This window comes from Nothobranchius furzeri, chromosome 3, assembly GCF_043380555.1.
Source record: "Nothobranchius furzeri strain GRZ-AD chromosome 3, NfurGRZ-RIMD1, whole genome shotgun sequence".
Classification (NCBI taxonomy): domain Eukaryota; kingdom Metazoa; phylum Chordata; class Actinopteri; order Cyprinodontiformes; family Nothobranchiidae; genus Nothobranchius; species Nothobranchius furzeri.
The window spans coordinates 77,162,427-77,189,316 of record NC_091743.1 but is presented as its reverse complement, the minus strand read 5'-3'; the positions used below and the strand labels follow the sequence as shown (position 1 = coordinate 77,189,316).

General features: G+C 45.3%; 3 protein-coding genes across 3 annotated transcripts; 1 reads left to right on the top strand and 2 right to left on the bottom strand.

The window, feature by feature from the left end:
* Positions 1-683: 683 nt before the first annotated feature.
* On the bottom strand, positions 684-5,583 carry zgc:77375 (haloacid dehalogenase-like hydrolase domain-containing 5). The gene is made up of 9 exons (XM_015958336.3): positions 5,402-5,583; positions 5,010-5,201; positions 4,701-4,813; positions 4,417-4,510; positions 2,655-2,688; positions 1,958-2,132; positions 1,377-1,553; positions 1,096-1,264; positions 684-1,022 (listed from the first exon to the last, which is right to left on the bottom strand). The coding sequence occupies exons 1-9, from the start codon at positions 5,555-5,557 to the stop codon at positions 834-836; spliced, it is 1,299 nt and encodes a 432-aa protein (XP_015813822.3). The 5' UTR covers positions 5,558-5,583; the 3' UTR covers positions 684-833.
* A 1,238-nt stretch (positions 5,584-6,821) lies between these two features.
* Positions 6,822-9,922, bottom strand: isy1 (ISY1 splicing factor homolog). Its single transcript, XM_015958337.3, has 11 exons — positions 9,792-9,922; positions 9,379-9,401; positions 8,525-8,576; positions 8,370-8,435; positions 8,234-8,276; positions 8,044-8,156; positions 7,819-7,936; positions 7,621-7,743; positions 7,354-7,463; positions 7,135-7,221; positions 6,822-7,003 (listed from the first exon to the last, which is right to left on the bottom strand). Exons 1-11 carry the CDS (start codon positions 9,792-9,794, stop codon positions 6,896-6,898), a joined length of 846 nt encoding a protein of 281 aa, XP_015813823.1. The 5' UTR covers positions 9,795-9,922; the 3' UTR covers positions 6,822-6,895.
* A 1,143-nt stretch (positions 9,923-11,065) lies between these two features.
* On the top strand, positions 11,066-23,311 carry LOC107384858 (pyruvate dehydrogenase [acetyl-transferring]-phosphatase 1, mitochondrial). Its single transcript, XM_015958338.3, has 6 exons — positions 11,066-11,178; positions 12,779-12,994; positions 13,059-13,472; positions 18,998-19,092; positions 19,387-19,955; positions 22,908-23,311. The coding sequence occupies exons 2-6, from the start codon at positions 12,809-12,811 to the stop codon at positions 23,174-23,176; spliced, it is 1,533 nt and encodes a 510-aa protein (XP_015813824.3). The 5' UTR covers positions 11,066-11,178; positions 12,779-12,808; the 3' UTR covers positions 23,177-23,311.
* Positions 23,312-26,890: the final 3,579 nt, after the last annotated feature.

Below are 26,890 nucleotides of genomic sequence, written 5' to 3'. Positions count from 1 at the left end.
AATTCCACCACATAAAAATGAAGTATAAAAATAAATGTAGATAATCCAGAACATTACAAAGTTATTCAAACCTGTTCAAATAGCTCAAATCTTAAATCTTATTTTCTGCAGAATTTCCCTCTTTCTTGTTAATCAAAAGTCTGGGATCAAACCATTCTTGTTTTTATAAAGGACATGTAATACATTATGTATTACAATGTCCTTTGAACAATGGTTAGGCTGAATAATCTAACTATACTCTGATTGGACACACATCAGCTTGTCACCCTTAGCTCTGTTTTAGATGTTTTATATGAAAATAAAATGAGGTAAAGACAGTGTATGTTAACATGATTTTATTTTTTTATCACATTCACAGCCTTAAACCGAAATCACACAGCACCACAAGTTTTACGTGTAAAATGTTGGCTCATTAAATAGCAATCTCCCAACAAAACTTAAAGCCCCCATACAAACACACAAACTGGTAGAAGATGTGCAGCTTCGAACATGTTGGAGGTCAGGCTTACTTCCAAATTCATCAGATTCAAGCTTATTGTTAAACCAACACGAACAAGGAGTCTGTCCAGGTGACTCTATGCAAAGATGTTTGCAGGTTATGATAAACAAAACAAAAAAAGTCAATGTCAAACCTCACTAATTTATAACAGGAACTTCCTCCAAAACCAATAGACAGGAGATCAAGCGTCAAACATGTTCAGTCAGGTTTGAATTAGGTGTCAGTCATAAGTGTCAGCAAGGTAACAGGTTGTTCAGATAATTTGTGTTAGTTAGGTAACAGGTGTGACTCAGGTAACAGGTGTAAATCGGGTACCAGGTGTTGGTAATGTATGTCAGGTGTCAGAACTCTCCTGTTGTAGCAGCAAATCAACCGCAGCCTCCACATCCTCCACCACATGACTAGGCTCCACTAGGTCCAGCTCCAGTTTCAGGTCACTATGACCACCAAATATCATCTCAGACATGCTTCTGTCTTGGTCACTAAGCATGGGGGCATGAGGGTTATAGACACCAGTGCACACCTGTAGTCAGAGGAGGTTGTGGTTTTCCTTTCCTTCTTTTAGGTATAGTAAGATCAAGTAATCAGCTACATACCAGGATGGAGGAACACTGAGAAGCAGACACCAGCTCTTCTTCTGCCATTGTCATCTGGCTCCCTGTTGCCTGGGCAACCAACTTGGCACCAGTTGTCATGGCAGCATGCTGCTGAGCCAGGTAGCGGTTGAATAGGTTAGCACCATAGATGTCAGTCATCAGGTTGTCTCTGAGTAACAAAAACAAAAGTCAGTTAGACACTTCTTTGTTTTATTACCCGACCATTTTAGACAGTTTGGTAAGTCGACAGGGTTCTGGTTTGATCTGACAGCTGGTATTACCCGACAGCGTAGATGGTGGACAGCTTGTGATTGTGGTTCTGCTGCCTCAGCAGCTTCTCGGCATACTGGTAGGTCAGCAGACTGGGTTTCCCCAGCAGCGCCTCATACTGCAGCTTCTGGCCTGTCAACTTCTTGTAGACCGACTCCAGGCAGAGCAGGAACATCCCATGACCAAACCTGCAACAGCTCAGCCGGGTCACAACTCATCACTTTTCTAATCAGTTAAGGAGGCAACAGCAAGTCAGGCGGTAGAGTGGGATGTCAAGTAATCGGAGGGTTGCCAGGTCGATCCCATCTCCCTGCAGGGAATTCTGACCTTGAGTCCTTGGGCAAGACACTTAAATCTCCCTGCCTACTGGTGGTGGTCAGAGGGACCGGTGGTGCCGGTGTTCAGCAGCCTCGCCTCTGTCAGTGTGCCCCAGGGCAGCTGTGGCTGCACTGTAGCTCATCATCACCAGTGTGTGAATGGATGAATGGTGCACTGTAGTGTAAAGCACTTTGGAGTCCTTACTCTGAAAGCCACTGGTCATTTATCATTAATATAACCCTCCACCTGACGCCTAGCAATCACAATCTGTTACCGTGGTGACGCGGCATCGGCCATCCACAGCAGGTCCATGTTGCAGGCGAGGACAGGTAGTTGGTTTGACACCTGAGTGTCATACACACAGTTGGGTCTCCCATTGGTCAGGAGCACATCAATCAGCAGCTGCAGGTTGGTCTCCCATCTGATTGGCTCCCCAAACAGGATGATCGCTATGACAACGCACAACATTGGTGATGAAAGTCACAAGTTTGGCTGCAGTTATTCACATGTTAAACTTTATATAAAATGTCAGAAATGAGTTGGTTTGTTTTTGGGTGAGTTCAGAACTTTCTCAGCTGTCTGGTTATTTTTTTCATGGATTAAACCCTTTTCCTTGGTTTAGGTTGTTATTGTTGTGGGTTGGGTTAGGCTCCTCCCTTTATAACCAGGGTTGCTTTAAACAGTTCTGGTCAGACTGGATGATGAAATGTACTTTGTAAATAAAATATTTAATTTTATCTTTAAAATGACGAGTTTCAGAGTGTTTTTCCCCTGACAGACTTTTCTCTGATTATTAGTTTACCACCATCATCTTTCTGACCTGCTGACCGTTAACCTTGTTAGGTATCACATGTTCACCACATGTTTCCTCTGTTCCAGCAGTCTGGAGAAGATGTTTAGTCTCTGCAGTGACCCAGACTGAAGAAAAGGATCAAACACAAATTTCAAACAGAAACCTGCTGGTTGATCACCTTCTATCTGGGGCAGGCTCTGCAGAGGAGATGGCTGAAATAAACAAACAAAAAAAAGTAAACTTTACTATTCAATAAACAGATAAACTGGTCATTAACAGGAAGTGGATCAATAACAAATCTACTACTACTACTAAACTTTATTTATATAGCACCTTCACATGGCCCAAGGACCAAACAAGCGCTGCACAGCAGAAATAAACATAAAAAATAAAAACATATAAAATCATTTAAAAACCAACAAAAACATGTAGATAAAATCTAGGTGGGGCAGCAAAAAAGTGCAAAGCCATCCGGTTACGAGGCTCTTCTTGAATAAAAGCTAAAGAATAAGAGTGTTTTCAGCTGGCTCTTAAACTTGGCGAGTGTGGTGACCTGTTTAACACATGTAGGTAGCTCATTCCAGAGCCTCGGCCCCAGCCCCAGCACCGAGAAAGCATGACCCCCTCGACATTTCAGTCTGTTTAGGAACGACCAACAGTCCTTGCTGTGCTGACCGAAGGTTCCTTGCGGGAACATACTGGATGGATCAGATCCAATAGATAACGTGGAGCCAACTCATTTAAACATTTAAAAACAAACACCAGAACTTTAAACAAAATTCTAAAAGAGACTGGAAGCCAGTGTAGGGATGCCGAGACGGGCGTGATGTGTTCAGATCTCCTGGTACCAGTCAGTAACCTGGCTGCCGCATTTTGGACCTTCTGCCGTTTCACTATGGAGACCTGCTTGATGCCTGCATAAAGCGAGTTACAGTAGTCCAGTCTGGTGGTAATGAAGGCGTGGATGACAGTTTCCAGATGTTTACGTGAAAGAAGCGGCTTAATCCTAGCTATTCTCCTGAGATGGAAATAGCAGGATCTGATTGTTCCATTGACCTGGCTGTCCAGTGTGAGCTCTTCATCCAACTTCACCCCCAAGTTGGTGACCACAGCCTTCTCAAAAGGCGCTAATGAAGGAGAGTCAATCCCTTGGGCACATCCATGTTTGTTTTTCGGGCCGAACAGGACAGTCTCAGTTTTATTCTGGTTGAAGAACAATAAATTCTGAGCCATCCATAACTTGACCTCCTCCAAGCAGTCCAAGAGAACTTGAGTTATTGCATGATACTGGTAAATAGATTTGACAGTCATCCGCATACAGGTGAAACTTGACGTTGTGCCGACGAAACAAGTCACCCAGCGGCAGCAGATAGAGGGAAAAGAGGAGAGGTGCCAGGACTGATCCCTGAGGCACTCCACATTGCAAATCAGCAGTATCAGACGAACAGTCCCCCAGTCTTACACAAAAATTCCTCCCTGACAGGTAAGATTTTGTCCACTGGAGTGAAAAGCCTGATATTCCCACCCAGTGTTCCAGCCGGCCAATCAGGATATTGTGTTCTATGGTGTCAAATGCTGCAGTCAAGTCCAAGAGCACCAAAACCACAGCCTCCCCCACGCTTTGTTTTAGTCCTCGAGTAAATATGATTACTTTCAACAATTTAAGTAGTCAGTCTTTTATTGTGAAATAATGTATTTGAGGGGAAGTTTCTCTTCTCTTGAAAAACTAAATTAATTTAAGTTATTGTGTAACTTTAAATTAAAAATTACAAACATTCTTATTTATTTAAAAATACATTTTACTGTGATTTAAAAACAAATTAATTTATCTGTATTTTGACCTGAGAACTAATTTACTAGTTTGTTGAACATTTCAGACCAACAAATATCTGCAAAAGATCTGAGTTTTACAGCTACTCTGTCTCAGGTGACCGACTCACAGGTGTTGTAGGTCTCCGGTTGTGGTCCACCATGTCCAGCAGGGGGTGCTGTTCTGAGAGCTGTTCCATGGTCACCACGGTTTGGAAACCCAGTCTAAGAACGATGAGGTCAAGAGTTCAACACTTGGGAGTCACTTAAAAACTGAAACTAATTACTGCACACGTGCACGACACTGTCACATGTGACAGGTGACCTGAGAGGACGCAGGTCACCCCAAAAGGTGCTCACAAGAAAATGTTGCTTCATCTAACAGGTGACTCAGCAGGTAGCAGGTAAAGGATACGTGTGGGCGATGCGGCTCACTGGTCCCTGTCCTGACACCAGCACACATTTATCATGGAAACTCTTCATCATGTGTAGAGGACTGTGGGACAGAACCACCTGCTCAGGTGTTACCTGTGGAGAAATCACATGACCTGAGCTGGACTAATCACTTCACAGCAACAATACAGACTCAAAGAATTAAAATCAAAATACTGAATTAATTTCAAACACACCTGAACAAAATCCAAACTAAACCCTCATCAGAGAACTTTGTTCAGTTTGCTTCAGGTGGAAAATATCCTCCAACTCTGTGTCCCGTCCCTCCTACCTGGACGTCCAGCAGGCGAGACAGCTGCTGGGCTTTGTGGTGTTTCAAACAGCTTCCTGCGTTGGTGACAAAGACAACAGGAAACAGGAAGTTGTTGTTCTGATCTACAAGTTTCCTTATAGCCCGTCGAGCGGCCGGAATCACAGAACCACCGCGGAGGAGGACGCCATCTACATCAAAGAGGACGCCGGCCTGGTGGAGACACAGGTGAGACAGAACTAGTTATGTTGTGTGTGAGTAAATGCTGCACACACACACACACACACACACACACACACACACACACACACACACACACACACACACACACACACACACACACTCACTCACTCACTAACCTGCACACACACACACGCACGCACACACACACTGACCAACCCTCAGAACCTCACCCTGATCCGTGCAGCGCTGGACGAGTGACGGACGACCTGCTTCAGAAACCCTCGACACCACATGATGTCCATCTGTCTGACAGACTCTCTGCTGCTGCCTAATAAATGACAGGGTGTGATGTCAGCGTGGAGGAGGAGTCTGGGAGATGTCATCATGTTTATTCATCGCAGATGATGTGACACACAGCTGTTTGTCAAAATCAGAAAGAACAACACATCTGTCAGGTGAGTTCAGCTCCTCCCTCCTCATCTCACCTCATTGGACCATCTGGATCCTGACCTCCTGAGATCTGTGACATCATCACAAATTGAGACCACTGTTTCCGAAAGAACCCCGGGAACCCCTCTCAGGTGTCCCCCACAACAAAACAAAGATCAGCTGATGAATCTGTCCAACCTGTCCTGAGCTGGGTTAGAATAGCACACAGTTTCTGATTTGTGGGTGTGGTTTCAGTGTGACTGACAACCTACTAGCCAATGGGAGCTTGACGTTTGTGACTCCACCAACACACAAAACTCAAACTCCACATGTTCATTCAGCCTGTGATTATGACTCTGGTGTCTGCAGGAGAAGAACACCTGAAAAGTGAAGTTCAAAAGGCTGACTCAGTGGTTTGATAAGGTGCTTCAGGTCGAACATCTCCTGGGAGGTTTGTTTCATATGATCAGTTTAGTTTTTTATTTCAAACGGGACATTTTCTGGATCAGAACCACAAAGCTTTCAGTGGTAAAACTTCAGACAGAAGCCAAAATTTAACCCCAAACCTGAATCTGGAAACTGCTTCAGAATCAAGTCTGTGGCTCCAAAACAAACAGAGCTGCAGGAGACGCTTCCATCCACGGAGCATGCATGCACACACTAATTAGATGCAGCTGGCAGCATTTTTCTTGTCACATGACATCACGTGTAGCATTCAGTCATTAATCTCCCAATCACATGCTGCAGAAGGCCACTAATCAACCAATCAGCAGCCACACTGAGACCGCATGAGGACACAGAGATGCTCTTCTGTTGACATGTGAATGTGTGAGTCAATGATGGTTGTCGTGTGAAGCACCTTGGGGTGTACAAATACAAGCCTTCACCCATGGACAAAAGAAGATGGAACAAAAACTAGATCTGACACCCGCGATCAGAGTCCAGAGCAACAGAGCCCGAGGAGTCATGGCCTTGAGTAACTCCTCACCTGCCTGATCTCCACCGCCACCCTCTGCACATGCTCACTGGATCCTTCTGTGATGTCATCGTAAACATAACTCAGCTGGTTTCAGAGTTTTCTGATAATACACACATTTTCAGAGGACCCGTGAAACCTGACTGGACTGAGCTGAAACCTTTGGGGCTTCCATATTCAGAAGTCCACCTCCTCTCCACCAGGTGCAAGTATAATCCCCCCCCCCCCCAATGGAAACAAAAAAATTGAGTTGAACAAGGATTTATTGAAAAATAACAAAATTATCAATATTTACAAAAAACATGCAGACAGACAAGGGTCAGAGTCCCATCAGAGTTCTGGCTTCTTGACTCTGAGCCTGAAGAGTCTCACTGGCGTAACGCTGCAACAGCTCCATCTTCTTCCTCCGGACCAGAGCTTCCTCCACCTGAGAGACAGACAGGTCCCACAGCGAGACATCAGTGAGGACAGCTACAACGATGCATCCTGCTTCCTCTCTGAACCGAGATCTGGGTCTCTGAATGATTCATGTCCCCCCAAAAAAACCTTGTTTCTTACCTCTTTCTGAGATGGAACAGGAACATGTGCAAAGAAGGCAACTCCTCCATCCTCTTCCTCCTGCTCCTCCCGACTCTCCTCATCAAGCTACACAGAAGAACAAAACAAACACACCCTTCTGATTCAGAACCAGGAACACTCAGAGGGAACTCCAGGGAGTTGTGGATTCATTCCGGTTGTCAAACCCTCTTGAGGTCAGCAGGTAAAGAGGAGGCTCACCTCCTCGTTGTGGACGGTGTAGATGCTCTCCTCCTCTTCCTCCTCCTGCTTCTCCCCAGACAAACAAGACTCATTCTCCGTTTTCCACTTATTCACTGCTTCAGACACGGCTGCATTCACAGAACATACAACACATTAGACCGACCAAACACACACACACACACACACACACACACACACACACACACACACACACACACACACACACACACACACACACACACACACACACACACACACACACACACACCTCAGGTATGAGCTCACCTTGTTTCTCGTACTGTGCCTCCAGAGGAAGCAGAACTCCATCATCTTCATCCCTGTAGCCATAGTACTCTGCATCTACGTCCTTCATCAGCTCTCCCCTCGTCTTCCTCTGTGCCGGGGTAGCTGGGGGTCACATGACTAGTGAGAACCAATCACAGGGGAGTTTCCTTAGAAACACAAAGGAGTGAAGATACATACGCTCCTTCTCGAAAAGCTCTCTGACACCAGGCAGGTCCCGGGCTGCTCCGAAGTACTTATAGCCCCGGTTTCCTGGAACCTCCTTCCCTTCGTGGTCCAACATCCTCGGACCGAAGCGCTGAAATTATTACTACTAATAATCAGATCTATTGATGATCCGTAATATAATGTACATAATAAGTGACTGGTTTCCATAGCAACCATGAGTCAATAGGAGTGGATTACCCTGTAGTCAGGTCCTCCAAGCTCTTTGATCCGATATTCCCAATGACCCTTTTCTCTGAGCAGCTTATTGATTTCATCATTGAGATCCCGAATCTTGAACTCTCCAAGGCCGGCTGAAGGACGGTCAGAGAGAGACAGACAGGTCAGACAGGCAGACAGGTCAAAGACAAGCACATGGGTCAGAACTCACCATTCTGGATCTGAGCGACTTTTTTTGAAATCTCACTGATGATCTGAAACAGAACCATTCTTTAAATTTTCGAAATCCACAGAGTGACTGGAACTCCTGGCACACAACGCTAAACGGATCAGAACAGCGCCGGTACCTGTCGTCTCCATTTTTCAGCTTTAGGAAGCTCACTACACTCCGAGGCCAGAAAAGGTCTCCTCTCCTGGAGAAATGGGTCAGAAAAGCAAGGTTCAGACACAGACGGGTCAGCGACACATTCACATCTAGTTAGCCAGAGTTAGCAGACTGGACCTTGACTTTTCCTTCCTCCAGCTGAGCCTGCCTGAAGCGGGCCAGAGCCGTCCTAAGAGACAAAACAGAGAAACACAGTAAATCAGAGCAGAACCACAGTGCTCTGCGTCAAATCAAATCTTTGTCACTTAAAAAAAAACAAAATGAAATGGTGCAGACGACTCAGAGAAGCATACCATAAAAATAAAGGAATATTATATTCTAAATGCATGAGGTCCACTTATGTAGAAGAAATGTTCTGGTTGAGTTAAGGCCTCTGTTGGGAGAGGACAGGAAGACATGTTCTGTTAATGACTAATGACCCGCACCATCACACTACAGTGATGGTGATGAGCTAGGCTTAGGGTGCCAGAATACAACTGACACTAACGGATCTTGGATTCGAACTGGCAACCACTGGTCACAGGGCAAGGTCCTAACTCCCCCTCCGGTGTTTAAATGTGACTTTAAGACCATGATTGCTACTAGATAAATATCGTTTCCAAGGCGGTTTGTTCTGGATCTGTGTGATCCTAATCCCCTGCCTAATGACAACAGCTGGAATCAGGCAGTGACCAGGATGTGACGAGTCCAGAGACACGTTTGTTGTTTTCCTGGCATCAGGAGACGCAGACTACAACGACTGAGGGTCATGGTGAATGTGCAGAACAGTCTTCAGAGATCTGAATGTGTTTTCTGAGGTGGATGTGAACAGAGCCATCATCTGATCTGGTCGGATGACACTGCCAGGTCAAAGGTCAGATTCAGGTCTTTTGGTTCATCTGTGATCAGGGGATGGGTTTGCGTTCTCCAAAACACAACAGAACTAGTTTTGTACCGATGGTTCTGAACACCGGTTCCGGATGAGTACTCACATGGCTTTCTCTGCGTTCCTCGCCTGCACAAACAGAGACAAGAGTCAGAACTCTCCATCAAACATGTGACGAGTAATCTCTCTCTCACACACACACACACACACACACACACACACACACACACACACACACACACACACACACACACCTGCGGAACCAAACTCCATTCATAAAACAGCCACTTGAACGCAAACCGAGAGAACATTTTCAGTAAAATAATGGTTTACACCACTTTACAAAACAGGCAGGCTTGCGCCAAACGCGACTCAGCTATTGGCTAATTCAACACAGAAATAAACCCAAAGATGCCTTTTTAACCAGGTCGTCTGTCTCTTAAACATCCGCTCGGACGTGTTAGCTTCTGAAAACTAAAAGGTTAAACGATCCGGATACAAACAAACGGAAAGTCTCACCATGTTAGAAGCTTTAGTCCAAAGCTTATCAGCCCGAAACGAGAAATGTAGCCTAAACCAACAAAACACGTTGCCCCAACTGGAAGTACGTCATTACGTCGTTTGCTTCTCTCTCTCTCTCTCTGACCGCCAAAATACTTTAATACACTGCCCTCTACAGGAGAAGCAGTGCCCTGCAAGTTTTAAATAAAAAATAAAATAAAATAAATAATCAAACCATTTTTATATCAATCTTTAGAAGGAGTCTTGATATGAAGGGCTTTTAGAGTTCATGTTGGTACCTTCAGCACACACTGGGTGATTTTATTTCTGTTTCTGAGTGACAGGATGAAGGAGAATTAGGCAGACAGCTCTAGGCTTCATTTGCAACAAGGACAAGGACATTTTTTGATCAGTTGAGATGAAGAGATTTAGAAAAAATTGATTTTTCATTTTCATTCCGACCCTCACCGCTGGTCATGAGATTTGGTGAGAGAATGAGATTCTGGACCAAAATACTGAAATGATCTGCTAGGTACAGAGATGAGGCAGTGAGGAGCTTTATCATCTGAGGGAGTAGAGCTGCTCCTCCACATGTAGAGGATGATTACTGGTTGTCTACAACTGGAGGTTTTCCAGTCATTGGTAAGAGACCCACAACACTGACTGGAGTGATGAAACACCCTCTCCTACTTGAGAACACCTTTAGATCCCTCGGAAGGAGCAGGGGGCTATCATTGATGGGAGAGAGACCTGGGTTCCCCTCCTGGATCTGGTACCTCAGCAAGCTGGCCTTGCATTAGAGGAAAGTGAGAGGATGGGAACATGTTTGTCTCCGCATTTTAAATCTGGGTGAAAACAGATTCACGTGACTTATTTAGACAAAGGAATCAGCTGCTTTGTAAGATTTTTTATTTTACATGATGTCATTGTTCCTACACATGAGTGCAGTGAGCTGAAACAAAACCTGGAGCTGAAGTTTGTGTATTTCTATTCTGTGAGATTTAGACTCACAGCTCAGGTGTGATCCTTCTAGTTAGAGGAGGTTTATCTGTGACTGATTATGGAGGTACAGAAGCTGCCAAAGGTCACTCTGAGAGAATAAACAGCTCACCTGCCCGCCTGCGGGAAACAGGAAGTAACGTGCTCTGATTCCTGCAGCCAGTTCAGTGTCTGGTTTTAAACTCTGAATGAAGATGAAAGAATAAAAATGCTTTTTTGTGTGTGAAAACTGCGAGGAAGGGGCTGTTCTTCAAACCCAAACAGAGCTTCTCCTGGTGAGCAAGGAGCTGCAGCTAAACTGATCTGAGGAGTAAGTGGAGGTGGTTCCTAGGATTTGGGTCTGAGTCTGTGCTGGTCCTGAGCGGGACCGGGAGCTGTCTAGGTGTAACCCTGCCTCCCACCTGTGGTAAGATAGTTTCCAGACCCTCCATGACTCTGAACACAATGAAACATGGAGATTTCTGTGATCTTGCTTTTTTACAGGAAGTTTAGAATGTTTCTGGTCATTAGCAGAAATCTGGAGCTCTGGACAAACCATAGCAGCAGCAAAAGACTTAGCTCTGCAAGGTGGTCTACTCACGCAGGTCTACCGTTGGCTCAAACAACTTCCAGAAGACAACGACCGCCAAGGTCATACTGACTCTGGACTTCTGGACCAGTTCTGGCTGCAATTTAAAAACTCGTACAACTAAATAAGAGTCAGATGAGTGACGACATGGGAAAGTGTAACATTTGTATTTTTGCCAGTGCGATATCAGTTTGATAGGATCGGTTTGGTGCTGCTCCAGCCCATGGTCTATAGTAGGAAAAGTGTAGAATGCCTTCTCCAGCTCAGGGAGGAGGTCCTGCCCCAAAGGGAGGAGTTTAAGTGTCACTGGGTCTTGTTCATGAGTGGGGGAAAGATGGAGCGTGAGACTGGCAGGTGGATTGGTGCTGCGTCTGCAGTGATGTGGGAATTGTACCGATCTGTCGTGGTGAAGAGAGAGCTGAGCCGGAAGGCAAATCTCTCGATTTACGTTCCTACCCTCACCTTTGTTTTTGTATGTTTTAATATATTATCCATGTTTTTACTGTTTTGAATTATGGCGGTATGTTTTTATCTGTGTGTGAAGCACTTTGATTGACATGTTGTGTATAAAGTGCGATACAAATAAAGTTGGATTGAATTTGGATTGGATTGGACGGTCACAAGCTTTGGGTAGTGACCGAAAGAACGAGATCACAGATACAAGCGGCTGCAATGAGTTTTCTCTGCAGAGTGGCTGGGCTCTCCCTTAGAGATAGAGTGAGAAGATCGGTCATCCGGGAGGGGCTCGGAGTAGACCTGCTGCTCCTCCACATCAAGAGGAGCCAGTTGAGGTGACTTGGGCATCTGGTTAGGATGCCTCCTGGACGCCTCCCTGGTGAGGTTTTATGGGCACGTCCAATCGGGAGAAGGCCTAAAGGTAGACCCAGGACACGCTGGAGGGACTATGTCTCTCACCTGGCCAGGTAACGCCTTGGGATTTCCCTAGAGGAGCTGGCCCAAGTGGCTGGGGAGAGGGAGGTCTGGGCCTCCCTGCTTAGGCTGCTGCCCCTACGACCCGACTCCATTTAGGAGGGGGATAATGGATGGATGGTGTTTGGTTCTGTGAGCAGGTTCACGGTACCTAAGGAAGCTGCAGAGGAACACAGGAAGGTTCTGAAAGAATATTCTGATCCTAAAGAAGCACAACAATCCAATAAAAGATGGTTGGACTATTTCTCTCTGACTTTGGAACACGATGCTTCTGATTCCGATGACCTCAGGTGAACAAAGATGGTCATGGAAACATTCATGCCTGGATTAAAGGACACATCCTGGTACTGCTGCCAGGTTAATAAAGTACTGCACAGCTAGTCCTATTGGACCTCTGGGATCTAAGGTGAAACCTGTCTGAATGATTCTGGAAGGTTTGTGAGACGTTACAGATGTAGAGACAGTCCAGGTGTCTCTGACCTCATCTCTTCTCTGCTGATGTCTCCAGGTTCTGCTGCAGCTCCTTCTGCTAGCAGTCATGCTGGGAAGATCAGGAACTATCCGTGGATGCTACACATTGGAGTTCTGGCAGTATCGTGCCCTGTCCTCCCCTCCACCTGAGCTCCACAGAGTCCATTACCCAGCAGGCAGCAGAAGCAGGAAGTCCCATGCTGAGCCAGGGGCAGTTCAGCTAAGCTCAGCTCAGATAAACCAGGTCTTAAAGGTGAGAAAGGCACAACATTCAACATTCAGCAGTTGGTTTCTTAATGTTTGTCTTTTGTTGACAGGCCAATGAGTACAGTCACACCCTCCCCAGAGGCCCCGCTTCTCATGGAGTCCTGGGTTTCTATAGCAACACACTCCCATCCAACCAACCTAGTGAGGATCGTCGGAGCAACGCCACCTGTCTCCCAGGGCGAGGAGGGGTCCTGTTTGGTGTGTTTGATGGTCATGCAGGTTCAGCATGTGCACAGGTGATCAGCCAGAGGCTCTTCTACTACATCACCGTGGCGATGCTGCCGCTGAAGATGCTGCAGGAACTGGAGTGGGCTGTGGAGGAGGACCGAGCTGTTCCGCCCCTGCTGGAGTGGCACAAACATCCCCAAGATCCCAGCTGCCTCGACGACGGGGCGATCTCCTTCCATAGCCTCCGTAACTACTGGCAGGAGAGGCTGGAGGGAGAGGAGGATGGAGAGCAGGAGGTAACACCCCAGAACCAAAGATCAAGATATTTGTTGTGAGGGAATGGTAGAGAAAACATAGAGGAATCAGTTGTTATGGAAACTGTTTCATAAGATGTTTGTTATGAATGAGACAAATACTGAACAGAAGAAGATGCGACAGGTGAGTGGACCAGTCTGATCAGACAGGTAAGAGCAGAAAAACAAAAGGAAAACTTCTAAGGAAGAACAAAGATCTTCATGGCTTTCTTATTTATATGTGATTTTATTTTAGAGATGGCTGCTGGCACTACACCAGCCACTAGATGGCAGTATCTGCTAAATCCAGGTCCTTTAAAGAGCAAGTCACCCCTAAACCAACAATTTTTTTCTGATAAACTATATAAATGCATGTCTACTCGTGCTGCAGACACGTGTAGTCAATAGTTTTGCACTTTAGTGCATTTTAGTTAAAATTTAAATTTTCTGCCTGAAACTGGCAGTGTTGTGCCGTTGTCAGGTAAAAACTCTGCACTGCATTTGAATTTAAATCTGCCACCGCTATTGGCTAAGAGGTATGCTATGATGTAAACTGGTACATTATGATGTCACAATGTCGTGAGTGTGTGTATTTGTTAGTGGCTCCACCCACTCGGTCTGCTAGGCAACAGCATTTGTTGGATTTTTCAAACATGAAGTGGGAGTGAAGTACGCTTCTTGTAAGGGGTGACTTGCTCTTTAAGCGGGACCAGAGGTGATGTAACCCTGTTCGCCTGACTATCGTAAACTCAATGCACTAACCATTAGGGATGCTTATGCACTCCCAAACCTTGACGAGACTTTTTCAGCCCTTTGCTGGTCGAAATGGTTTTCTGTGATGGACTTAAAGTGTGGTTATTATCAGATTGAGATGGAGGAGGAGGACAAAGCCAAGACTGCATTTGTCTGTCCTCTCGGCTTTTAGGAGTTTAACCAGATGCCACGGGGAGTAACCAATGCACCCAGCACTTTCCAGAGGTTAATGGAGAGGTGCATGGAGGACAGTAACCTCAGGGAAGTTTTGGTATTCCTTGATGACTTGATTGTATTTTCTGATTCCTTAGAGGAACATGAGTTAAGACTGCAACATGTTCTCCAGCGGTTGAGGGAGAATGGTTTAAAGCTTTCCCCATTGAAATTCAGATTCTTCCAAACATCAGTGCGGTACCAGGGTAATATTGTCTCGAGGAATGGCATTGAAACCGACCCTGACAAAATAGCTGCCATTAAAACCTGGCCAGTGCCGCAAACCCTGAAAGAGCTTCGATCATTCTTAGGACTTGCTGGCTATTATCGCCGTTTCATTGAGCAGTATTCTAAGACTGTGAAGCCTTTGAATGACCTTACAGGAGGTTACCCACCATTGAGGAAAACCCAGAAAGTGGTTACTCCTGCCGGCAAGTATTTCAACCCCAGGGTGCCTGTTGCAGAGAGGTGGACACCTGGTTGCCAGGCGGCTTTTGGGTGCATCAAAGAGAAACTGACGACTTCTCCAGTACTGGGCTTTGCCAAACCAAAAATCCCTTATATTCTTCATACAGATGCCAGCTCAACTGGACTGGGTGCTGCTCTGTACCAGGATCAGGAAGGGGAGATAAGGGTCAGTGCTTATGCCAGTTGGGGATTGACACCCAGTGAGAGCAAATATCCAGCTCACAAGTTGGAGTTTTGGCTATGAAATGGTCAGTTGTTGATAAGTTTCACGACTACCTTTATGGTAATTCTTTTACACTGGTGACGGATAATAATCCATTAACATGTGTGCTTACCTCAGCCAAACTAGATGCGGCAAGCCATCACTGGTTGGCAGCCCTGTCAACTTTTGACTTCAACATTAAGTACAGAGCTGGAAAAGCAAACCAGGATGCTGATGGGTTGTCGCGACGACCTCATCGTGAGCTCATTCCAGACAACACCTCTCTTGAAGAGGCAGAGCGCATCCAACAGTTCACCAGACGCTTCCAGACATCATTTTCATCTGACCTAAGCATGGATTCTGATTCGGTTGCAGCAGTGTGTCACAAGCATCTTCTTGAGGAGACAGACAACCAGTTTACTTCCATCACATTGGTTGAGTCTCTGGCTATTCATGCTGGTGCTGTGCCTGATTCGTTTGAAGAAGAGATGTTTGGTCAAGTGACAGTGCCTCTTTTCTCCGAATCTGACCTTAGAGAGCAGCAAGAAGCCGACCCTGTGATAAGTCACATTATTCAGTTATTGAGATTGTGTGTTAATGGCCCATGTAGCTCAAAAAATGACCCACCTGATATAAAGTTGATGCTTAAGCAGTGGAAACATTTTGAGATGAGAAATTGCCTTCTCACCAGAGCACGGCAATGTCATGGACAAACGGTTTATCAGTTGGTTCTTCCAGCAGTCTTAAGACCAACTGTTTTCAGGCTCCTCCGTGATGACATGGGACACATGGGGTGGGAGCGTACTCACCCAATAAGATCCCGGTTTTATCAATCAATCAATCAATCAATCAATCAATCAATCAATCAATCAATCAATCAATCCTTTATTAATCCCAGAGGGAAATTAGAGTTTCAGTACACTCAATTCAGAGATCAGACATACATGGGCAAGACACATGACAAGAATTGGTGACTGTGGTCATTCGCAACCCGAGTCGCGCTACCTTAATAGAGATAAGAGGGTTACATGAGGATTGGTTCAGGTGGAGGGGGAAAAGGTACTTCAGAGTTACCCTCCCACCAGGAGGGCAGCTTTGCTCTGCAAATAAGCACCTCAACAGATATGCAACAGACTTCAGACAACACAACATAACATGAGACTCCAATAGGAAGACAGGGGGTGGGCTGGGATCCTGTTTCCCCCAGCGAGAGCAGCCATCTACAGCACTCATCTACTGTACAGTCACAGGTGGGAGGGAGATCTTGGGAGAAGCAAAGAGCACATTGACTCCTACAGATTGATGACCTCGCCAGGCTGAAGTCCACCAATCCGAAGGCGGCGGGGGGGTGGGGGGTGGGGGTCGGTTTTTCACAGCATATGTCTGCATCCCTTCGTAGGGGGTTTGTTGCTTGCCGCTCAAGGCTACCAGGGCGTCAGATTCAGACACTGAGACCCAGATCAAGGCCTGTGGGCATTGTGTGAGGAGAAAAGTTCAACCTGAAAAAGTGGCCTGCTTAGACACTATCGGAACATCACAACCAACGGAATTGGTCTGCATGGATTTCTTGTCTCTAGAGCCCGATAGCAAGAATCCAAAGGATATTTTGCTCATCACTGACCATTTTACAAAATACGCTGTTGCTTTACCTACAAGAGACCAGAAAGCCACAACAGTTGCAAAATGCCTTTGGGATAACTTCTTGGTACACTGTGGCTGTCCTGAGCACCTTCATAGTGACCAGGGCAGAGACTGTGAATCTCGTGTTATCAAAGAACTCTGTGCAATAGCAGGTATCAGGAAGGTGAGAACTAGCCCATATCACCCAAGGGGCAACCCAGTGGAGCGGCTTAACCACACCCTCCTCAATATGCTTGGCACATTAAAAGAGGAGCAGAAAGTCCATTGGCGTGACTTCGTTGAACCACTTGCTCATGCATACAATTGTACCGAAAACGAAGTCACTGGGTTCAGCCCTTATGAATTAATGTTTGGGCGACAACCACGACTACCAGCTGACTTAGCCTTTGGGCTTCCAGTGAAAGATAATGAGCCAGTGCCTCATTCCCAGTATGTCAGACAGCTCAAAGCTCACTTGGAGGAGCTATCATCTTGCACAGGAGAACTCTGGAAAGCTGGCTGAACACAACAAAAAGCATTTTGATAAGCGGATTAAAGAAGCTACTCTCCAAGTTGGCGACAGGGTTTTAGTCCGAAATTTGCGACTGCGACAAAAACATAAACTGGCTGACATGTGGGAGTCCACTGTGTACCGTGTTTTGAAACAAATGGGGATCTTGCCTGTATACACTGTTAGTCCAGAGGGTGGAGATGGCCCTTCGCGTACTGATCTCTTGCTTCCATGTGGTCATTTGTCTGGAACTGACAGTGAAAGTGCAAAACCTCCCCGACGACCAAGAACTAGGCAGAGCTCACCACAGTTAGAGCAGCCTGAATGTTCTGACTCTGAGGATGAGTGTGTTGATGTTCATGTAGACCCACCGGTTCATACAGAACTTTCATTGAGGCATATGACAAAAATGGGCCCTTTGAAACCCTCACGGTACCTAGTGAGCAAGTTGCGCCAGACACCTCCAACACCCTGTTACCTATAACTGCGGATGACCCTCAGGTGATTCCAGATGAAGTTTTGGGAGCTGAAAGTGACTCTGATGATGCAGTAGATCCACCTAATGTGGAGGTTACGGGTAGTCTTGATACAGATGTTCTGCCTATTCTAGGTGTGAGTGACATAAATGATGACCAGTCCAGGATGGAGTCACCTGACCAACAGTCTGTAAAAGACACAGATGGTGAGAAACTAGACATTAGGAAATCCGACAGGATAAGACATGTCGGTTTCATTGCCCACAGTTAGGAAAACCTCTGAATTCCTTTGCTCAGGGATTTTTGGACAGTTTTAATCAGGCACTTGAGTTTTTCAGTGACTGTCCTGATCAGCAAATTCACCACGTTTAGATCTGAATATTAGCCGCATAATAGGACTCATGCTAATTAAGGGGGGAGGGTGTAACCCACACACTGTTTGGTTACCAATAGATTAATAGTGTAAGAGCTGCGGTTTTTGACCCTCGGCAGTGCCTGTTTGGGGTAGGGCTCAACTCTCCGGTTGTGTGCACGTTCGTTGATTAAGCGATTAAGTTAAACGACGTGATGGTGAGCCAGAACCATGGACGAGACTTCAAAGATTCCTGTTAGTAGACTGGCCAGCTGCTACTGGAATCTACTGTGAACTCATCTTGGAACTTTGGAACTATCGGGATTTCCAGCTGAGGACACGGAGACACACACACACACACACACACACACACACACACACACACACACACACACACACACACACACACACACACACACACACACACACACACACACTCTCAACCCTACCCGAGTAGTGTCCATTAACAGCGTGAACTGTAGAATCATACCCAGAAGAGAAGAGATCTGAACAAGAACTGAATAAGTAAACATGGATTGAAAGCAAATCCAGTTCCTTTGTAATTCTATTTTTTTTTAAAGAACTCTATTTTATTTTGGGGTTTGTAAATATGTTGTGCATCACTGAAATAAACCTGTCAGTTTATAACTAAAATTCTTCTTTATTACTCCTCAGAACCTAGAATTTATTGGCATTTATCCACCACAATATTTGGTACTAGTGCTACAGTGACTTGGAACGAGTCCAACCTGGACTCAGATCCTGGCTCTGGTTGTAGTCATGTTGAACCAGCTGAACTCATTTCCAGGAGATGTGGCACACTGAAGACCCCTCCCTTCCTGTTTCTATTAGTCGGTCATCATAGTTAAGGCTCCGCCTCTTCAGCCAGTGAAACAAAATTTAAGATGACCTCCTTTCTTGTGTTGTCCTCAGGAAGGTGTGACCTCAGCACTGGTTGATGCATTCTGCCGTCTGGACTATGACCTGTCGGTGGAGGCCCAGGCCCAGCTGTTGCAGTCATCACCCAGGTCCGGTTGTCTCACTTCAGGATTGACTGCTAGGTTTAAAAATGTTTCTGAGACAAACATCTCCCTTAAAACATCAAGAGCCTAACTCAGAATGGATTTTCAGGCAGCTTTAGGTTTGCAGAACCTTTAGTCAGCATGAAACAAAAGGAACCCATTTTCATGTTCTCAGGCCCGACCAGAGTTGAGCTAGTCTGCTGGACAGATGTTTGGATTGTTGCTATAGCGACTCATCCAGGTTTAAACATTGGTGTTTCAGTCTGTAGCTTCTGGGCTGAATCTTCTTTCTGTCCACAGAAAAATGTCCCTCCCTGGGGAGGGGTTGGCCCTGTCCTCTCCCCTCCGAGTGGCTCTGTCAGGCTCTACCACCTGTGTTGCTTATGTCTCCAGTGGTGTCCTGCATGTGGCTAACCTGGGGGACAGTCGAGCTGTCCTGGGAGTCCAGGAACAGGACGGACACTGGTCAGCCATCAGTCTCACTAATGACCACAATGCACAGAATCCAGACGAGCTTCAAAGGGTTCTGGGAGAGCATCCTCCCTCTGAGCATAGGACGGCGGTCCGCCATGACCGCCTGCTCGGTCTGCTGCTGCCTTTCAGGGCGTTTGGTGACGTCCGCTTCAAATGGAGCCCAGAAATGCTGAATCAGCTTTATGAAAGCGGACCAAATGTTCGGTCTGCAGTTAGTGGATCAGTGTGGGGGCTTCCACCACACTACCTGACCCCACCATACTTGAGTGCTCAACCTGAAATCACCCGACACCTCATCAGACCTGCAGACAAGTTTTTGGTGCTGGCGACTGATGGACTGTGGGAGCTGATGCATCGACAGACTGTCATCCAGCTGGTTGGAGATCATCTGACAGGTCAGAAATCATCTGGATGGCTCAGTTTGACATTAAGATTGCGTGTTGTCATGTACTGGCAGTGTAATCTCCTGGCTGGCTCGCCATCTGTAATGATTTAGATTACATGTTATTTAATAAGCCATAAGGCGTGGGATTCCATAGGAAATATGAAATCCACCTTACAGATCTGTGAGGTTATTTAAACCAGAAGATTGGATCTTTTTACTGCAGGGATTAGGTAACCACTTCGTCTTCACTCAGAGACAACAGAAGAGAGAGAGAGTCAAGTTTAAAAATTAAGAATTTTATTACTAACAAATTAAACTAGATTGACTTTAAAATTAAATGTATAGTGTAACTAAAGTGGATGAGACAGTAAATGGATGACGTGTGATGTTAACCAGAACCAGCCAATCCGAAGAAGCGATTAGTTCTGACGGGAACTGAAGGTGATGTCTTCGCATTAAGCTTTAGTTAGGACGTTCAGAAACACAGTCACCATTTGCCGGTCTACCTACCCTTCGTGGAAGTCCCCTTTAGATCAGGAATATCGAGGTCCAGTTAGACCTTCTCTGGAACCGAGCCGGTAGGAAAAGCAGTGGTTGCTGATAAGTCCAGTCTGTGAGTTACTTCCGGGTCACGGCACTTTGTTGGCGTCTGGTGAGACCCAAGTCTAGGTCTTGATGGTTCAGCTTTTATTCTGAAAGGAACTGTTGCCGCAGTTGAAATAGCAACAAATTTTTCAGCTTGTCGTCCGTTCTTTTGGTTAAAGAGTGTAGATCAGGATTGGCCACTCCGTCACTTTCTCTGGAACGCTTTGAACTGGCGTTAAGAGATGACGTGGCGTAGTTTTATACTTCGGATGTTATGGTTTATTTTCGAATGAAAATTATCAAACACCATCAAAACCACGCCTCCATCAGATCTGTAAGATTCTGATTGGATCAGTGAAAGGAATGTGTTATGTCTTTTTAACACTACGTGAAATGAGTCCTGTTGGAACATTTAAAGTCATATTACTTATTATATTCTATAGGATCATAATAAAGTAATTAATATTTTGATTTCACAGATCGGTCACATCTTATTCATTGACTAACACTTTGATGGATTAGCTTTATTAAAATAGTTATTTGATGAATTAAAAGAAAAGAGTTCATTCTTCATTCTTCTGTTGAGCTGAAAATAAGCAGGTTAGAAGGAATGCATGAGACCTTGAGACTATGGCCGTGTTCAAGATAAGCTAGTTCTGCGCAGATTAGATCAGCGGTGATCGGCGAGCAGTGCATGCCGGTTAGATATGTGTCCGACTTGACACCGACTTGCTCTGACGTCATGCATACGTAGGTAACGATAACCTCGTGAGATCAAGGCGGCCACGGATTTTGGAGCAAGGCGCTGCAGTTGCTCTCCCTCGGCTGCAAAACCTAGGGGATGATGGGAAACGCCTGGCTCTCACCTGATCTAAGATCTGATTGGTTCATATTTTGATCCAAACATCCGGTGGTAGAACATGAAATGATAGTTGGTCACATGTATTCTGTAAATCATGTTACGTTGATGATGACAGCAATATAGGCCATAAAGAGAAATGTGATTTGTGTTATTTTGTCACGTTTCCTATGAGCACACTGAAGCTACAGCTGATAACCTTTACTTATCATTACAGACTTGTCTATATATACAACATATGATATCCACAAGCATGTGAGGATGTGTTTCAGCTGCTAACAGGCACCAGAATTAAAATAAAAAATTAAACGTGTGTGAACTCTAACGCGATATCTTCAGCCATTGTCACCCGCGAGCTACACATGCAGGAAATTGTGTCCGACTTAAATGCCGGCTTTCAGCCACTCCCCTTGCTGCTTCCGTCTGCTCTCGTCTGTTTTCCAGGCGAGGCACAGCTCAACTCGAACACGGCCTATCTCTCATGCAGACTAGTCTTGTGCAGAGGAGGGAAAAACACAGTTATTTCATTCCGTTACCGCAGAAATACCTAACAACATTTGTAGTTTTGGTTTCATCCATGTTGCACTGAAAAGGAATGTTCTTATTTGTCAGAGCAGGCTGGTTTTATTCCTGTGACTACGGTAGCTGAGAAGGGACAAACCAAACCATCCTTGTGTCTGGGATTCAGAGATTACATGAATGTCCCACGCTTTGTCTCCATGGCCTTTGATAGTGAAGTTGAGTCGTACGCTGAGGAGTCTAAACCGTTTGTTAGCGATCTAGTTAGCCATGACTTTGGTTCCAAATGGAGGACTTCCTCCTGTTGCCTCTGCTTGCTTTGTGTGACGTAACCTGGTCCTTACTGAAGGTAACCGACACTTCAAAATAAACAAGATATCCCTTTAACGCAGAGCCCTCCAACCCTGGTCATCGTGATCCCTATCCACCACCTTTTAGTTGTTTCACTGCTTCCACACCTGATTTAAATCAGAAGTGATTTAACAGGATTCTGCAGAGCTTTTAGAGCGACCGACACATCACTAACGTGTTCGCTAGCAAGATGGTTAAGGTTAGGATGGGGTGAGGAGATAGTTAAATAACAAGAGGATAAGGTTAGGGTGAGGTACAATGAGCTTGTTTGGTGCCCTGGCTGCAGATGTCTCATCGCGTCAGTTTTACGCTGCATTGGGATCTGCAGTCAGAAAAGGGAAAAACCCCTTTTCGCACATAAGCGACGAAAAAGGGCACTTTTGGCGTCAGGGGTCTGACGCAGAGGGTGGCTGACCAAGCGTTTGTGTTTGACGCGCTGGGAGTGAGAATGTGTTGGATATGTAGAACATGTTGTGCATCAGCTGATGAACTACAAACTAAAACCTGAAGGAGCAGGAAGTCCAAACTAGAACAAAACTAAAGACAACTAAGAACTAAAACCATCTGAGCAGAATAAACGAGCTGCAGGAAGTCCGGTTCTTTACTAAGCTGACTTTGTATTTTTGAATTTGTTTTATTTTTGGTCAGGCCTCCAGCACCAGAGACCCATCATTCCCAGAGTGGACATGACACTGGGCAGCTTGCAGCGCCTCCTGCTGGAGAGGCAACGTCGAGTCCAGGCAGTTCTGGAGGACCAGAACACTGCCACTCACCTGCTGCGCCACGCACTGGGAGACGATGGCTATGGAGCCGTGGCTCCAAACCGCCTAGCCAAGATGCTGAGTTTACCTTCTGACCTGGCCCGCAGGTACCGTGATGACATCACCATCACCGTCATCCACCTGAACGAGCTCTGACACCTGCACGAGGCCCTCTGAAAGCCAGCTGGTGCGTGCAACTTCAATTCTCCCTCTGAAGATGGAACAAAGTTTCTGCCTGACAGGTGGTTTTATCTCGACACCTGCAGATTAGCCAGCTTCATCTTCAGAAATTTGACATCATCTTCATCAAGAGGATTTGATCAAAGCAACTCTGTTCCTGATAAACCGGGCCCTCGTGGGTCTGTTGGAAAGGTTTCTCCAGTCCCTTAAAGAGCGAGGCAGCAGAACAGGAGTCTCTGATGTTGTTATACTCAGACCGAGTCCTGATGGAGCCAGGACCTGAAAAAGCTCAAATAAACTGATGGTTGCTGAGTATTGTATGGATGCGACCCCCCTACAGCAGGAGCTCCACAAGGATGAGTTCTGAGCTTGCGGTCATTGATCAGTACACTTCTGCTGGTTAGGAGCGACACAGATGAAATGTTAACACACGAGACAAACGCTCAACAGGAAGCTGTAAAGTTCACACATGGAGAAATCTTCCCGTCTCAATGAATGCTGGAAAGACGTGTTTTCGATGGAATATTCATCAGATCAGCCGGCTTTGTAAACGTGTCTAAATGAAGTCATAAGAGGTTAGTTACGTAAGAAATGAAACCTCAAGAGGAAGCAGCTTTAGATTTTATGTTTACATGTTTCTAATAGAACACTATTTGTCTACATAGCCTTTAGCGGTGGAATCTGGTGTTCTCACAGGTGAATTCATCTTTGGTGTGATCGACCGGGATTTTTGGTTTAACGAACATTCCTTAAATCTGAAGGCATCTCTGAATCGCTTCGTCTGAAAACAGCCCAGATGATCCGGGTACAGTTCTGTCCAAAAAACAAGCTAACTGGACTCACGAGCCACAATACATGCATGTTTAATTACAAAAAATTTGATTATTTTTGTACATGTCAATAAACAAACAATAGTTTAAGAGAACAAAGGGTCTGTTCAGATAAACGCGAGTGATCCCTGGATTTATCCGGCTTCTTCCACAGTCTCTACCTGAAACGCAAATGTAAAGATGGACATAAGGGCGTTTTTTTAGACAAAAAGTACCGCGACAGAACCCCAGCTTTGATGAGACTGGTGCTGACTCAGGTTTGTGAGTCTTATTTGAAAATATTTGTTGTGCTGCTGGTTTGCCTAAAGTTAGCTTATCAGGTAAAGTTGTTGGAGAAAGAAAGGGAATATTTTCTATCATCTCACACTAAACACTAACAGGAACAATACTCTGCCCTGAATATGCTTAATATGTAGCTTCAGATTAAAAATTATGTAGTACAAGACAAATATATATGATGTTGACTAGTGCGTGTCACATGTGTGCGCACATGCGCGTGTGTTAAGCCCCAGATCTTCTTCAGTCCTAAATCCGGGCCTGGGTATAGCAGTGCACAGTGTGCAAGAGAAGCACCCCATGGCAGTGTGAGATGTTTAGGACTCAGCCTGCAGCTGGAGAGAAACTGCTTCAAGGCCTACCACATCCAATAAAAACGTCTGAAAGTTTACAAAAATAAATGGTCTTAAAAACTGCTAGAAAAGATACCAAGGTTCAAACTTTTTTAAGAATAGATGCATTACAGTTCAAAGTTTAAATTGTTCATCCCAAATTGTTTGCGCAAGTCATTTTGAAGTTCCTGTTCAGTAATAATTGTAAAAAATTCCAATCCATTTTTTGCTTTTTTCACTTTTATGCTGATTTTTTTAAAGGCTTTAATAGAAACATTCGAAATACAAACCATACACTGAAAGCTGAGGTTGTTCTGAAAAAAGAAGTTACACACACTTTGCACTTTTTATTACAATTTTACAGCCAAAAGATTAAAAAAAATACCGGGCGGCCCCGTTATAATTATGGTCATAAGAGGGTTATTAAGACGGCGATGCACAAACAGGAAGTGATTGGTAGTCATTCCACTCCAGTCCAGTTGGTGGCGGTAATGCACCAAATTGTTGTTTGCCAAGTGTCATAAGACCACAAATAAGAAGAGAGGCGGGAGTGTTCGTAACAAACTCAACGCGATAGTCAAACCATTAAGCATGAAATGGAGTTATCCTAGTGGCTCCAATGAGAGAAAAAGCATCATGCTTCATAAAAGCTTTTATTTTCACTTCTGAAAGTGACGTCGTTTTTTGATGTAAACATCAAAAGGAAGCAGAAAGGAAAGACAATGGAAAACGTTTAAAGGGAGGAAAACATGGACCAAAATGGAAAATAGAAAAAAATAACTAAGGCTAAAGCACAGGAGCACTGACAGGAAAAAGAAAGCAGAGCAAATTTTGAAAGCGCTCAAAGGGAGGGAAATACAGGAAAAAAGAGGACTAATAAAAAGGGAAAATAACTCATGTCAGAAGAGGAGAGTTTCGCAAATCCAGTTAAAGGTAAGATTGTCGAAAATGTTGTGTAAGGGGCCCCATGACTGTTCGCCTTGGGCCCTCAAATTGCTAAATCTGCCACTGGCTCTGGCTGGTAAGCTTGGAGCTGCATGAGCGTCAGCTTCCAACCAGCACTCACTACAGATAAACCATAGGCTGTCACAGAGGAAATACTAATGAGGCAGTAAACTGGATTTTACTTACAGATGCACCCGGCATATCGCCACCTCAAACACGCGCAGTGCTGAGGGTTGGAATTAGAGAGCAGGTATCTGCCTCTTATGAAGGCAGCATGCCCTGCCCCAAAATCACCAGAATGTCATCCACCTGGACAAATCTTCATGAACCAAATTGTTCATCCTACCACACACGCATGTATCTGGTCCACTAGCGTGTTTACACATTTCAGAGACTTTATAACATGGACCTGGTCCTTCATTCTCCTCCACCTGACACCTCTTCATGCAGTCACCGCCTCCAAACCCACGTTTCCCACCTACAAATAAAATGTTTGCTCTGTATTTTGTACGCCTTCACTCACGGGTGAATAAATGTTCTTATTTTCAGACTTTATCCATGATCTACGATCTGTTGTGGGTCTGCGGCTAAATACCTTTTTACTTTTTAAAGGGGCAACATCGGTGCTAGTGACAAATTTACAGGAAGCGGCATCCTGACCAATCACAAGCTTGCAGTCTCCGTCACGTTTGACGAATGTTTAAAAAATTGGGCATGTCTCCGTCACCTTCGTCAGCCCGTCGGGGAGCTCTTGTGCTGACGCATAATGGCGTTACATCCCCGCACAGACGCAGACGTATAAACCAGGCTTTACCATCCTTGAACTGCAGCAGTGGGCCGCAAATAAAACCCGGGGCTGCAAATGGCCAGTGAGCCACCATTTGGAGCCCCGTCTAGCAGGTTTCAGCAGTCCGTTTGTCCTAAAAGCAGCGAGAAGACGTGTCCACTGTAGTCTGCAGAGTTCCTGACCAGACTTCAGCGTGTCACCTCGTCTTTATGGGAAAGTTTCAGATCACATTTCTGATGTAGCTGCTGACGGGGCAATGTAGCAAAGAAAAAAAAAAAAGAGGACTTTTTAAAACCCTCATAGGAGGATCTGCAAGTCACCATGACGATCATCTTCTGAATCTGAGATGTTAAACACGGTGGCACAATGGTTTCTCATGAGGGTCAAAGGTCATCCACCAGATGTCTGTTAACTACATTTAGTTCTTTAGATGCAGAATAACTTATTTGTGATCCAGGAGGCCATGTAGGTTTGACCTTTAACCTTCTACGTTAGGACCGCATTCTGGGTAGTTTGTGTC

Bases quoted from the DNA above. Each gene is read 5' to 3' on its own strand.
- zgc:77375 (XM_015958336.3), bottom strand. From the start codon at position 5,557: ATGATGACATCTCCCAGACTCCTCCTCCACGCTGACATCACACCCTGT. The intron at 2,133-2,654 runs GTGATCAACCAG...GCGTTGTCATAG, and splicing joins GAGCCTGCCCCAGATAGAAG to CGATCATCCTGTTTGGGGAG. The intron at 1,023-1,095 runs GTATGTAGCTGA...CTCTGACTACAG, and splicing joins CTCAGTGTTCCTCCATCCTG to GTGTGCACTGGTGTCTATAA.
- isy1 (XM_015958337.3), bottom strand. The intron at 8,577-9,378 runs GTGAGTACTCAT...TTTGTCTCTTAG, and splicing joins AGGAACGCAGAGAAAGCCAT to GACGGCTCTGGCCCGCTTCA. The intron at 8,436-8,524 runs GTCCAGTCTGCT...CCATTTCTCCAG, and splicing joins TGGAGGAAGGAAAAGTCAAG to GAGAGGAGACCTTTTCTGGC.
- LOC107384858 (XM_015958338.3), top strand. From the start codon at position 12,809: ATGCTGGGAAGATCAGGAACTATCCGTGGATGCTACACATTGGAGTTC. The intron at 12,995-13,058 runs GTGAGAAAGGCA...TTTTGTTGACAG, and splicing joins AGATAAACCAGGTCTTAAAG to GCCAATGAGTACAGTCACAC. The intron at 13,473-18,997 runs GTAACACCCCAG...TGTTGTCCTCAG, and splicing joins AGGAGGATGGAGAGCAGGAG to GAAGGTGTGACCTCAGCACT.